Below are 14,672 nucleotides of genomic sequence, written 5' to 3'. Positions count from 1 at the left end.
ATAGAGCCAGAGAACAGGGAGAACACCCACAGTGTTTTGTGGAACCGTTTGGGTGGACCTCACAGAGAGAACAACCTTTTTCTGAACTATGTTGTTGCTACTGATGAAACTAAAAGTGTCAAAATATCTGTTTGGTGGTGGTTAAGGGTAGGGTCGCTGTAGTTACAGTGTTTTGTAGTGTGTGTGTGTGGTAGAACCACAAAAAGATGCTGTGGAACAAACAGACCAAGTTTTCATGTAGGTTTGCTTATTTTTCTACATACAAAAACTTGTATGTGAATAATGAAGATGCTACAATCAAGTACAAGGTGTGTATAGCCAATATACAGCCAAACAGAGGTGGCTGCTCACGGATCAGTTGTAAAGCTGGCATTCAAACTGTTACCCTGTACTCAAACCTATGTTCAGTGTGGAGATCACAGAGACTTGAAGAGACTGTGTGGACGTTGCTGGAGCTGCACGGTAATGGACCAAAGTCACAATGGCTGGGGCAAAAATGATGACAGTGATGAGGACATTCAGATAAAAGCACTGATGACTGAAACTCACATTGACAGACAGTTTTGTTAATGATAATGGACCAGAACTGAGCTTTGGTGGGACAAGGCATCATACTTAGATACTACATACTAAGATTTAAACGATGTGAAAGAAGTAGATCCAAATAGTTTGGTTGTCGATTACTGTGGTGAGGTGCTTACTGGAACTGGAAAGCGACAGACACAAAAGACAATAAGACAAGATGGTAAAGAAAAGAAGTCTGAGTGAAACGACTGAACTGAACGGGACAATTATTAAGCTGGAGACAAGGCCCAGTCTATTATCTTCTGCTGCCTGAGGTGCCTTTGGCCTGCAAAACCTTTCACTTACAGTCCAACATAATAGGAGAAATACTTGTCTTACCCAGAGGCAGAGGAGAAGCTCAGTTATGTTGTTAAACTGTCACAAGATACAAGTCAAAGAGCCGACTGTTCTAACAGCTCTAATCAATGCCTTCAACATTTTTTAGAGCAATCCATCCAATAATTGCCGAGATATATGATGCTGGGTTTACAGAATGTGTTGGACTGACAGACTGATACACCTCCATACCTAGAGCCACACTGATTGAGATTAAAAAAAAAGGGGGGAAAAGACTAGAGATTGTGGATTCACAGCCATTTTCTAGCAAACATTCATCATCCATTCAATACTCCATCTCTAGTTACAGTGGATGCTGCCAGGTATAATGTAGGAGTTAAGCTGAGAAAGTAGCTACTGAGCATTTTGAGAGCGGAAAAGTACAGCAAATGTTAGGTACTTCAATGTAAAGCTTACAAAAATACTGGTCTGAAAGCCTGTGGGTGCAGCTACGATGTATATCCACAATTTACCAAATGACCAATGTGTGGCTCTGTGTCTAAACTGGGTACCACAGCAAATGCAAATCTTCTAAAATGTCAAACTGTTGCATTTATGCTGGGATGCAGTACTCACAGAAAAACCCAAATGAGAATTAATCATCTAGAAGTTTAAAAAGTGTGTCAGTCATCTTATATCTACGGAGCCCCCGAGGAGTCATGGCAAGAGTTTACTACCACTGCTAGGACTACTTTTGTCTTTCTCCTTAATAAATTTTGCCTTTGGCTGCAACATGAGCAGATCAAAGTCATGTCAAACACTCTTTTAGTCGTGGCCAGGCTCTCATGGCACCCTGGTGGTGCATGGGGTGGTAAAACATAAGTTATAGGTTGGTGCATCAAAGGCTGTAATAATAATGGCCAATTCCATTCACTTCTTTCATCCCATGTGAACAGAAGGCTCTCGCTGCCATGAGCACTGGGACAGTTATTATCTGTGGAGCTTTTCCTCAGGTAAAGCATATTGTTTTCTGTTACATGCAGAATCTTGAATATGGATACAGCACCTCAAATCCACTAACAAGAGTAGATAATGACTTAAAGAGCAACGGATCTTAGCTCTGCATTTAGCACAATCATGCCACAGCAGCTGGTGGAGAAGCTGCAGCTGTATAAATAGATTCAAATATCTGCAACTGGATCCTGGACTTCCTGTCACAGCACTGACGGACCACCTCTAAGCCCACTACAGTGAGCACAGGATCACCGCTGACACATGACTGTTCGAACCACATCCTGAAGTTCACCAACAGCCAGTTGGATGAGTGACAGAAGCTAAACAGGATCATGAGAAGAGCAGAGAGGACCTCTCCCCCCCATGTCTGATGGACATCACCAGCAGAGGAGGCAGCATCACCAACGATCCCTCCCATCCCTCTCACTGCCTGTTCTCTCCCCTGCCATCAGGAAAAAGGTACAGGAGGATTCACTCCAGGACCACAAGACAGCTGAACAGCTTCTTCCCCACAGCAACCACAACATGTAAACAGTGAACTTCTTTTAATTATGGCATTTTATTCTGTATTGTATCTGCAATGTACTTTATGTATGTTGAACTAAATGTTTTAAATGTTCTTATTTGCTGGGATTTTGCAAAATTCCATTTGCATATTTGTTTTGCCCATAAAGTTGACAAAGAAATTGAATTGATCTGAGAATTCTTTCAAGTTTACTTTCACTAATTATATAGCTAGACCTATTGAGCAGTAGAACTATATCAGCATATTTAATGACCACTTCAAAGTAAAATACACTGAGTTCATCTGTACTGGGGTGTTGAACCAGGGTGTGCAGGAATAAGATATGACTTAGATGGAATGGACGAATAAAAATATTGCAGGGCAACACAAAACTTATTACAAGGGAATGTAAAAGTATCCTCAAAAAATTCTTGCCATGACCGTTAAAGGATAACACCAGTATTTTTAAACCTGGAAACTTATTTATTTTCTTTTTGGACATATTTTGGGTTTGAAAAATAACTGGTACCTACAGAAACATTTGGAATTGGTCCAATTGATCGTCTCCACAAGCAGCTGATAACAGGCGGAGAACAGGCTGTAATGTAATTCTTTGAGACGACTGCACCTGATCAAAGTAGGTCCACTAAAAGTGCTTGTTTTTGTCACATTGCTATTCTGACACCTGGTGTCTGACAACAATGGTTTAACAAAAAGGATCTTAGAGGTCTGCCTCTACAGGGGTGCTTTCCATAGAGTTGATAAGCACTTTTAGTAGATATACTTTGATCAGGTGCAACTGCCACGAAGGATTACATTGCAGCCATTGTAGCTGCAAGCAGAGGTGATCATCTACTGGACCAATTCCAACAGCTTTTGGACCTAGCGGTCATTTCAAATCCAAAATATGTAAAAATAAGGTTAAAACATTTCAGAGCTATCCTTTAAGGGGTTTCGTAAATATCAAAACAGCAGATAAAATGATTAAAACACAAGGGTAGAGATGGAGAGAGAAATACACGTCCTCAAAGACACGGGAACTGAATACCCCTGCAGTGCAGTACACTGAAAAAACTCCTGAGTTAAGAGGAAAAAATGCTCGCAGCAGAAAACACCAGAGACAAGTCACTGCAGCCTGGCAGATTTCCTGACTTACGTCTCCCTTTTCTCTATCCAGCTCTGTCACTATGAAAGTTGATGACATTGGATCTACTTGGGGATTCAATGAGGAAGCAGGCAGATCAAGCCTTCATAACTCATGTAAGGCATGAGTTGGCCTTATAGTTTTTAATGCTTGCAGTTGGCTGACAAAGGGAGTGTGCAGGGGGGTGTCACTTAGGTGGCAAAGAGGGTGGCACGTGTGGCTCATGCAAGATGCCGACTGGGTCTCACTACACCTGAGTTTTGAGTGGCAGCTTCAGGGCTCGTAAAATTTTTCTGCGTCTAAATGGAGCGTTTGGAAAAAGAGGGGTCCACTGAAATCACAAACAGACACAGGAAGAGAGTGAAAATCAGAGAGGCGAAGAATGAAAGAAAAAATGGGTTGGGAGGGGGGTAAGAGAGAAATCACAACAGGAAGCACATAGCAACAGCTGAGAAAGAGTTCAAAGTAAGGACAATGTGAATAACAGAGCAGTCACTTATAACATACAACAGAGCTGAATGTATTGAAAGTAAAGGCTCAAACAGAAATCAAATCACATCTTGTGTGGTGATCACTAATGCATCATTTATGACCCTAAGAATAACTTGCACAATAGACGGCATTTCATTTTGGCAAAGCTGTCGTACAGCTGCTTGAGTTTATGTAATATTTAACAGTTAAGAACTTTGGTCACAATGAAAAAGAAAAAAAGGATTATGTAGAAAAACTTTAATGTTATTCAAAAAGGACAGAATTACCGTTTTGGTAATGGCAATGAACCTCACATATCTCATTGGCATTAGAATGAAAATGTTTGGAATGATAGCACACCCTGAGCAGTAGTGGAGGAATAGTGGAAAAATAATCACTATCATTTGCTGGTCCATTCATAGACAGCCAAATAGACCTGCAGCCAGCAGTGAACAAATCACACAGATCACACAATTCGTCTATTGTTGATTCCTGAACAGTTCTGAATTATCTTTGGATTTGTTTCATCAGTCCATCTTGTTTGTTGTTTGTTTTTATGCGTCATTATACATTTTGGAGATGTTAATGTTAATGTTTTAAAACCTGTAAATGCGAAGTACTGTTTTAAAAGGCTCCAACTTTAGTTAAAATTCCAATTGTAAACCAAATGTAAAATTTTTCAGATGTTTCCAGCTGGGTCTGTCAGTACTACCTACCTTACCAGTGATGTCATTCACAGCTACATGAACAAAGATGGAAGCCTCCTCCATACCCTCCAAGTACACATGGCGATAACCTACACACACACACACACACACACACAGCACAAAGACAGCTTTAATATCAGAATCACAAACAACAGGACATATAAAAATGGCTATAGATAAATATCCGTTGTATCAATCAAGCAGTAAAAAAAGACCTTCTCCTGCTAGCCATGACAAGCAGATCAGATCATTTAAAAATCAAAACTAATTAGGGAATCTATAACGTATCACATCAATACTGTATTATATCCGCCTCTATGCAGATGATGCTCAACTCTCCATTTCCATTAATCCTAATGAGGTCTCTTAGTCTTGTCTCCCAAGTTAAAACGTTACATGATAGACCACTTGACTGTAAATACAAATAATTAATTCAAAATAAAGTGTTATGTACATTTAGCTTTTATTCTAAATTCTAGTTGTTGATTCACAATAATTTCTCAGCTCTAAATGTCAATAGTTAATACACAATGTTAAGAATAGTTAAATTAATTAATAGTAAAATAAACAAAGAATTCTCCACAATTAATATAAGGCTTCAAATAGGCCCTGTGATCCATGATCAATATCAGCCGATACTGCTTCAAGCAATTGATGATTGGCCATAAAAATCCTGGTTATAGCACCTTCAAAAATTGGCAATCCGCTTATATGAACGTGCTCCAGTATTTATATTTATATATGATACAGCTGTCCAGAGCACATTCAAGTTATCTGTCCAATGAGACAATGCAAACGAACTGAACTAATCCATTAATAAACTCTGCTTAAGCCATTCGTAACAGCAGGGCGCTCCAAAAACTACTGTTCTCATAATCATTCCAAACGACTTTCTTGTATTGTCCTCTATTGTACTGTACCAGTATAGCACTGATTACATTTACAACATAGATATATATATAGGAGCGAGTTGCATCATAGAAATCATAACATTGAAGACAAAAATGCCCCATGCTTGACTGTTGATAAACCTCCAACATGCCCTCTTTTTTCTCTCACTCTCAGGTAAATTTTCCTGTCTATGGACATTATAGCACAGGAACCTGAGAAACAAAAGCAAAATTAAGACTAGAGGTCACCAAGAAACTTGATCCGTGGAAGCAGCGGGTGAGGTGGGGGTGCTTCACCATGTCTTACCTGTCATCATGCTGTTGAAGGCGATGGTGCGCTGGCCGATGAAATCCTGGCCGATGGGGTCATGATCCCAGACGAGGAAACGCACCAGGGCCAGCTCTGGCATGTGGACCGTGAACACCAGAGTCTCCTCCCACATCGGGTTGAACCCTACAGGACCATCCCGAGATCGCCGTCAGGGGTGGAGGAGGGAGACGAGGAGGGGAGGGGAACAAGGAAGAAGGAAGCAGAGGGAGGACAGATGAAGAGTTGAAAAACGGAAGAAGAATTGAGAGAGAAGTTAGGCAGTTAAACAGAGAAGAGAGAGATAGAGTGATAGAGGTGGAGGACAGAAAGAGTGGACGGTCCAGGAGAGAGTCAGAGAGCGGGCTCAGCACTCATCAATTATTCAGTGTGTGTGTGTGTGAGTGTGTGAGCAGATGGAGAGGTGCTGCCTGTGCACGTCTCCTCATGCTGAGCTCATCAATTATAGATCACAACCCATACACACAGCTCAAACACACACACACACACACACGCACGCACACGAGTGACACTAAACCAATGTATAGCTCTAAACAGCATATACATGCGTTGTCAAGGCAAACCACGACAAACCACAGCTCTCCGTCTGCAAACAGCAGGACATCATGTGTGAGCCGGCTGACAGACAACAGCAGCAGTCAGGACTCAGGGATGGTCCACTGGCTCGTGGTTCATGACTTATCTGAACTAAAAATGTTAAAGTTACACTAAAAAGAGACTCAGTTAAAGTCATCCGGATGTCCTTGCAAAATAGGGCCATGCTGGTGATGTGGGGACTATTTGCAGCCAGAGAGGGAACATGATAGCTCACAGTAGCTCTTCTCACCTTGCTGGCTTGAAATTTAACTTTGCCCCCACAGGCAGCAGAGTGGTCCACTGGCCACCGTGATTCTACTAATTCTTTGGTTGACAGTTTAAGCCCATTTACCTCTGACTGCTGTGGTCAGAAATGTGTTCTGTTATGGCGTGCCCTTGGTTTCACTGTGATGTTACATATCTCCAAATGCATTTGGATTAGTCATCGTTACACAATGACTAGGCAGGTTTATGAATCAATATCTCCAAATCAGAAATCTATGATGAAATCAGATGTCTATAGTGGACTGACAGGTTTATTACACATAATATCCATCCAAGATATCCACGATGCAGAGACAGTATAACTACTCACAACAGTATACCACTCTTGTGAAGTATCAACAGACAGACTGTTGCTGTGAAGATTTTAATAACACAGAAAACAAAAGTACGTGTTTGTTTCGGCATACGATGTGCCTTGACAGAGTTATGACCTCTGGTAAATAAAGGCTGATGCTGCCTATCTCTGCCTGCCATAGACTGTAGAGTGGTTACCATGGTTACCAGGGAATCTAACGAGCAGTCCCCTCAGAAAGTTGTTTAAGAAGCGGTTTTTGATGTCCGTCGCTCGTGTATCTCACGGAACAGAAATACTTTCATGTTATCAGACGAATCAGCCCACACCAATTCCTGACTGAGACGCTCCATCCTTTTTTTATTTTTATTTTTTGCTTTGTGGAGTTCAGTGCACAGACAGCTGTCGCACGCACGCACACTACTCTCCCATTGTTTATGTGTGTGTGTGTGTGTGTGTGTGTGTGTGTGTGTGTGTGTGTGTGTGTGTGTGTGTGAACTTATTAACCGTATCTCCATTGACTGATCAGGCTCCCAGTCTGTGTGTTTCACTAACTTTACAGACTGATTCCTCAGTCGCTGGTGAGCAGGAAACGAAATCAATGACTCAACAGGCTCTATACACTGTTAATTTCTTCCCATGACACTGACATGAAAACCATTTCAGTTCAGTAACTTTCTGCTGTCAGTCAGCCTGGTGAAGGCCAGTCCGACGCTGTCAAATCAGCTCTCAGGAGCTGCTGCTGCTGACAGATACAGGACGCTGTTTATGGAGGATGGACTTAGCGAGACGTGAGCGAGGCGTGAGAGTTCTGAGAGTTCACAGTTGGCTTTGTGCTAACAGCTTAGCTCACTAGCTGGCAGTCTGTGGCCGTACAGACTTGAGAGTGGCGTCTCTCTCTCATCCTTCGGCTCAGTGGGTGTTTGCTTCCTGCTGGAGAACTCAGCAGTCTGTCACTCAGCTGCAGCACCAATTTTGTCTGTATTTTCTCTGACTTGTGGACTCCAGTCATGGACAATGAGGGCACACAGGTAGGCAGGTATGTAGGTGACAGCTACAGACAGACCTGATTCTTTTTTTCTGTGAAAAGATTTGATTTATTGATTGCCGCCAGGCCGCTTTGAAAATGTTAACAAAAAGCCTTAGAGAACCTCTGTCAGGATTAGATGCAGGCTCAGTGGAGAAAGCTTTTGGCTCGTCATGTATCATGCAGGAATTGGCCGGCGTAATGACAGCAGCAAGCAATTTGTTAGCTGTAGACAGACGTCCATCAACTCACCGTTATCATCCACCACTCTGGTCTGCTCCTTGCAGCAGTCCACTGGGAGGCCGATGATCTCCACCTCCACAAAGGGGTCGATGATCTGACACAGAGAGAAACGTTCAACAGCATTAAGGGCCTTCATGCTAACCACTGAAGTTTAGTTTCAATGATCCACAGCAGTTTGGTGAGTGCTGGTGTTACTGGCTGAAACACCGTGATAAACTGAAGGATTCTTTGGGGTCTACTCTACAGAATACCAGTGAAATCAAAGGATCTGACATCTTTGAAATAAACGTTTCACTACAGACACGTACTACAAACTGAAACACTCATCTACACTGTTGCAGTGTCTCAGCTGATCTCCTTTTATTGTATGTTTGACTGCCCTAATAAAAAGGAGGTCCAGATGTATGTGAGCGTCCCACCTCTCCTCTGTCCCCCAGCATGGAGTCTTTGGGTTTGGGCAGCTGTTGTCCGCTGATGATCTTCAGCACCAGCTGTTTCTTCATCTGACCCAGCAGCGGGTCCTCCAGGTTGGGATTAAAGGCACCTGCAATAGGGAGAAAGGAAGCACACAGTTATTGTCATCCTTCGCTTACAAAATTGATCTGGTATTTCCAAAAACAGCCGTTTCCATCACAACCAATTACCAACCATTGTAATTATATTTTAAAAGGCAACCAACAGTACAAGTCTTCATGTTTCCCTGGAAAGTAACATTTGCAGAAAGGTTTTTGAAACATTGACAGAAGCTTAACAAGAGCACAAAAAGTCTTTGCTCTATTAATGAAGACAGGTTTTTTTCATGTTCCACTTCTACTAGCGATGTGGTTGAAACCAATACGACCACATTAATAATGATAAGACAACATCTTCTCCATGTTTTAGAACAGTACTGTACGTTAGCAGCCTTCCAACGCTCACACATTAAATAAATAAGCAGGAGCTCTAGAGACATACTGGATTTCATGGCAGTACAATATGAAAATCTTCCTGAGGTCAGTGTTAAAAATGAACTCCATGTGCTTCTTTCTGTGCTGACCTTCACACATGCAGGCAGGCTTGAGGACGTAGCCACAGTTGCTGTTGCTGTAGAATTTGGCTCTGTTGAGCTGGAGGACCCGGCCCTCTGACTGGTAGTTGAGCGCAACTGAAATTACAGCAGTTCAAAGCAATTACTGTCGGCAGGGTGGGTGTTTTACTTTAACATGCTGGTTGTGTGACAGCTACTGGGTAAGGGTAAGCAGCTGACTGGCAGAACATGACTGTTCACTTTAAGTCTTGATAAAGTGGCAGAATTAAGTGTCTGGCCATTTTTTTTGGGGGGGGGGGGGTGGGGTGTCGGGTTAAGCTCATACCGAGCTGGCAGCCGGCGCTCCAGAAGGGCTGGGGGTTGAAGTTGGAAGAGTCCACGCGGTAGGAGGAAGGGTAGATACGGGAGAGCTGTCGCTGGTTGAACTGGATGAAGGACATTGCTTTCTGCTGCATCACCTGGTGGGCTTTGGTCTCACTGAGCGACGACACCTGCCAGCTGCAGTTGGCTGCCAGGGACGACACACAGACATTTCTTCACTGGGCTCACAGACGTCTCGATGTTATCGAGTGGGGTTCAAATGACACGATAATATTTGTGTATAGAAATGACTGCATGATCAGTTCAAAGACACAACGACGTATACGAGAATAAGAATCTAACTGAGCATTTGAGGCAAGCTGGACACAATGCAGAGCATCAGCATTCATATCTTATCTTCAATATTAAAAGGTCTACACCTTAACTACAGAACTACACTGTCCCCATGAAGCAGGTGGGGAAAGCTGACACGAGCGCCCACCTTGTGCCTCGATATCGTAGAGCCCCACGGAGCGCGTGTATTTGACCAGGTCAGACAGAGCTCTCGATAGCTTCATGGTCTTCTTCTTCCTGCAAGGTCAAAGAGCCAAAAGCTTACAGAAGTATAGTCTCATTTGTTCCTGGTGGACTTTAATCCTGAAATGTTCATAACTATTCATAATATGGATGAGTGCAATCATTGATATCAAAGCTAATGACAACTTAGTGCCTTATGTTAACGTCACAGCTTTCTATATAGACAATGAACCTGTACAAGACGTGTGTGTGTGTGTGTGTGTGTGTGTGTGTGTGTGTGTGTGTGTGTGGCATACTTGCTGTGGTGCAGGGGGGCACGGGAGGCGCTGCTCGTACTCTCTTGATCTGTGTCTGTGTCCTCAAAGCTTGATGTCTTCTTCAGCTTGGTGGTCTTTTTCTGTAGGAGAAAGAGTTATAAACAGGTGAGAGAGCAAAGAACACTGGAGAGAGTCCTCAACAGACTTCAAGAGACGGCCTGTGGCGGGAAAATCCAGTTCGAAAATGTCCCAGTATCCTGGATCCTTCTGTGAAGCTGTTTAATCTGACCAAGATTCAACAGAAAGAATCTAATTTTTCTTTTGGTAGTAGTAGTAATGAGAACATTCCACAGACAAGAACAGTTATACTTAATACTTAAAATAGAGCCCAGGTTTGGAAATACAAGCGTTATCCTTTAATTAAAAAAAGATGCATTAAGCATCACCTGAAAAAGAAGATCTAAATGATCAACCCTAACCCATCTCTGCTTTTCAAACCCATCTTTGCTGTACATGGTAGTCTGGCTTGTGATGAAAAGACCATTGGTCACTGTCTATGTCCTGAAGACTGTGCAGATGTACAGAAAACACAGAAAAGTGACTTTAAAAACAAAGAGCGAAGCGAAGAGAGGTGAAATAAAAAGGCCAACCTTGCGCTTAGAGAAGCTCCCCATGAAGGAGCGGCCTGTGCGCTTGTTGCTGCTGGGATTGGCCTCGTCCGCTGTGTCGGTCCCATCCTCACTTTTACCCTGACAGCAGAGGAAAAACATCTCACGGATTTGTGACTTCATTTGTTTTTCCCCAGACAATCATCTTCTGTTGGTGCCTCATGTCTACCTGTTACTGGACTGGGCTTATCTTCAGGATTTGTTTGGGATTATTTAAACAAATACATTTCAAATGAACTTATACTTTGACCTACAGCAAGATTCATGTTAAGGGTGAAAAAAGTGTGATGAATATGGAGGGCTAAATAAATGTTTGTGCGGGGCCCCACGAAGGACGCAGGGCGTTTTATTTTGAAAAATGCCTCGATACTGTTTCTGACTTCCTGTCCAGCTCGATCTGCTCTTTGCTGCTTCCGAAATGCTTCTGAGACGTGCTGCTGCAAATCTGGTTAATCACAAAAATCATAGAGAGGGGCTCTGCAGACAGAACGCAACTCAGCTGCACTGACTGCTGCACTTCAGGAAGGTGTCATGGGGTCACATAATATCAGGCTAAAGTCTGTTGAGGAGCTGCTGCTGACAGACGACCCCTCATTCCTACACCTGCTAGGTCATCTTATTGGAGAGAACACCTGTGTGTCAGAGGATGTTGGTTTCTGTCATGTTGGTGGTGCATCTACGCATTGACACCTCACATCAACAGTACTCATATTTCTGTATTTCTGTGCTTTGAGCGAGTTTCGTCCCGACTTTTGTCACGATGAGTTGTGTGACTGCCGCTGTGTGTTGGCTGAGTTGTTTTCTGCCGACATGACTGTTGTCCAGAGTTGTATCAGCCTCATGAGGATGCTGCTGAGACCTCTGATTTAAGGTCTGAAATACTAGTTCATATACAGTTAGATACAGTATATATAGTTGAACTTTATTTATCTGTTATGGTTTTGTTCCATAGTTCTCAGCTCCAGGCGAGGTAAGAAGGGCCCCAAAGAGAAGCTTGCCTCAGGCCCCTGTTGCCTGCTTACAGGCTGAGTATAGAGTATGGAGGGTGGACTGGCAGAGAAACACCTCATTAGGTGCCACATTACTGAGGGAAAGTCAACACTATAAGCTGCACTCACATTCACAAGAAATAAGGAGTTCCTGGGGAAACTAGAGTTGGTTTAGACCCTCTATGACTCTGCAATCACTCCACTTCAGTATCAGATCAGGAGGTGACAATAACACCCGTCAGGCTTTATTCTGCACTTGACAGAACTTGACAGAAGGAGTGTGTTTGTAGGAGGATCTAAGTGGACTCTAAAGAGAGAAAATGTCGCCCCCCCCCTGTTCGGAGGTAAACATCTGATTTTATCCAAATGATAAGCTCCTACTGTTTCCTACCCTTGCTTGTACCTTAGAGCCAGTTTTGTCTGTGGGCTTCCCAGCAGGTGGGAGGGCTGCGATGGTGAAGCTGTCTGGGTCTTCTCTGTCTCGGATCTTGGACTCCTTCATCAGGTTGTCCAGCTTTTTCTTGGCCATGCTCTCCACCTGCTTCCTATTGGCCGATGTCTGGAGGAGAAGAACAGTTCCAGAGGATGATGATCACACATGGAACAGGAGGCAAGGGTAACTTTGGACAGCTCCTGCTCATTTTTCACCTGTTACCTGTCATAAATGTGACCCGTTTTCCCCATGTGCTTGCAGCTGAAGCCATTTCATATCATTACATGGCATTCTTTTAATACTCAGTTCTGATTGGTCAGTTACGGTACTCTATGGTCTGTTATTTCTGTATATTTCTATAGGCACACCTCTGACAGCAGAAACAATAACACCATTTTTAAATCAATAAAGTCATTTCTAAATCAGCATTTGATGTCAAATGATTGGTTTGTTTAGTACTAAGCTGTGTTAACCGCTTCACATCAGGGTCCTTTATTATGCTGTCAGGGCTCTTTTTACAATAACAATAAACAGGAGTGTATTTATAAAACTGCGATGGCGAATGACCTTCTCTTCCTATTTTCTGATGTTTTACAGGATTCATAGTTATTAGAAAAGTTAGTTGAAGCCTTGAAACACTGGACGGATGTATAAGGTGAATATCTCTGAAGTACTGACAGTTGGGAGTACAGGAAAAGCACAAAGAAGAACCAGCAGTGGATCCTCAGCTGATCAATCTGTTCTGAAACAACAAGGTACTGAAATATAATATTAAATCTAATAGTGTGGCATAATTCCAGCTCCATGTCTGAGGTCTGACTGTAAAAGTCTGCCTCCCTCTGGTCTACACAGACAAAGAGGAAAGAAGACACACCATGCAGAATCCACAACTCAACCGTCACGAGTAGCAAAGATGCAGCAGCCCATCATGTTGAGGACCTCCCAGACCAGCCCGGTCCACATGCCAGATCATAACAGTAACTCATAGCATATGGTGTCCAAATAATGTCTCTAAGAGTCAGTTCACCAGTTTACAAAGGAAATGTTGAATAGCTAACGAGGATTTCCAATGAGAAGTGTTCACAGAGCGATCTGTGGATGATTCAGACGAACGGGGACACAATGTGGAAGCACACATTTTAAAACAAGAAAACCAACAAATGAAAAACTATATTATCTGCATGGCGTACACCGCTAAAGGTAGGGGAACTGACCCTTTAAATCTGAGGTCTTAGTGCAGAATAAACCTTGTCCTAGCAGACAAAAAGAAAAACACATCATGCAGGATCCTACCGAAGAAGCGACATTAGATAAAGAGCGACGATGGAGCACAACATGATGTTCCATAAATCAGAAGCTCCCACCCTGATGAATGAGTGGAGCCTTTAGTAACAATAATGAAAGCTGATGACGTGGAACAAATGAGCATGTCCTTATTGAGAGATCACACAGGATGAGATGCACATGCTGAACTCAGCCACATGGTGGCAGACTGGATCCATCGGCCCCTTCAGTCTGCAATCAGACCACAGACAGCGACAACATGCTGCATGAGAGGTTCCATCTGGAAGAGTCCATGAAGAAAGTGGTGCAGTCTATGGGACATGATGCAGGGGATTACATGTCCTGGAGAATTGGCCGATATTACCTAGGCTCCATTCTGCTCACACTGGTCAACACAGTAAACTGTCCACTTGTTCCAGAGACTTTTCTCCCTCTGACAGAAACAGATTCTGGACAGAATACTTAAGATGCTTTTAAATACATTTTGGACATTCTTCTGTTAGTGTGTTTGTTCTGCTAACATCTGAGCCCAACATATTCATTCGGGCCTGATAAAGACCTTTAATAACTGATCAAAGAACTGCATCAGCTTCAGCAATGTTGATCCTGATGATCCTAAAACATATGATCGGCAGTGTAGCCAAACTGAACTCCGTCCCAGCCCCACCAGATGCAGCTTTAAAACAACTCCTGGGACCAACAGTGCTGAATATAGTTGGTGTTCTCCTTCTGACTGGCACCGTTTCCACTGGATGTCTCCACTCGTTTCAAGACCATCACGACACCAACCAATCTGCATGTTTGTTCCAGATAAAGAATCCTCACACAACATATTGATGGAGCATCTTGAGGTGT

General features: G+C 43.0%; 1 protein-coding gene across 1 annotated transcript in view; it reads right to left on the bottom strand.

The window, feature by feature from the left end:
- The window catches only part of plch2a (phospholipase C, eta 2a), a 136,518-nt gene that overhangs the window by 5,344 nt on the left and 116,502 nt on the right, over window positions 1-14,672 (bottom strand). The window contains exons 11-20 of the mRNA XM_070839161.1: window positions 12,504-12,659; window positions 11,094-11,192; window positions 10,483-10,583; window positions 10,152-10,240; window positions 9,675-9,857; window positions 9,359-9,466; window positions 8,742-8,866; window positions 8,332-8,416; window positions 5,879-6,025; window positions 4,691-4,770 (exon numbers count right to left, since the gene is read on the bottom strand). Of these exons, the coding sequence (XP_070695262.1) occupies window positions 4,691-4,770; window positions 5,879-6,025; window positions 8,332-8,416; window positions 8,742-8,866; window positions 9,359-9,466; window positions 9,675-9,857; window positions 10,152-10,240; window positions 10,483-10,583; window positions 11,094-11,192; window positions 12,504-12,659 (1,173 nt within the window). The remainder of the gene's footprint in view (window positions 1-4,690; window positions 4,771-5,878; window positions 6,026-8,331; window positions 8,417-8,741; window positions 8,867-9,358; window positions 9,467-9,674; window positions 9,858-10,151; window positions 10,241-10,482; window positions 10,584-11,093; window positions 11,193-12,503; window positions 12,660-14,672) is intronic.

Source organism: Pempheris klunzingeri, chromosome 11 (assembly GCF_042242105.1).
Source record: "Pempheris klunzingeri isolate RE-2024b chromosome 11, fPemKlu1.hap1, whole genome shotgun sequence".
Taxonomy (NCBI): domain Eukaryota; kingdom Metazoa; phylum Chordata; class Actinopteri; order Acropomatiformes; family Pempheridae; genus Pempheris; species Pempheris klunzingeri.
Note: the sequence above shows the minus strand (reverse complement) of the source record. Positions and strands in the feature narration are given on the sequence as shown.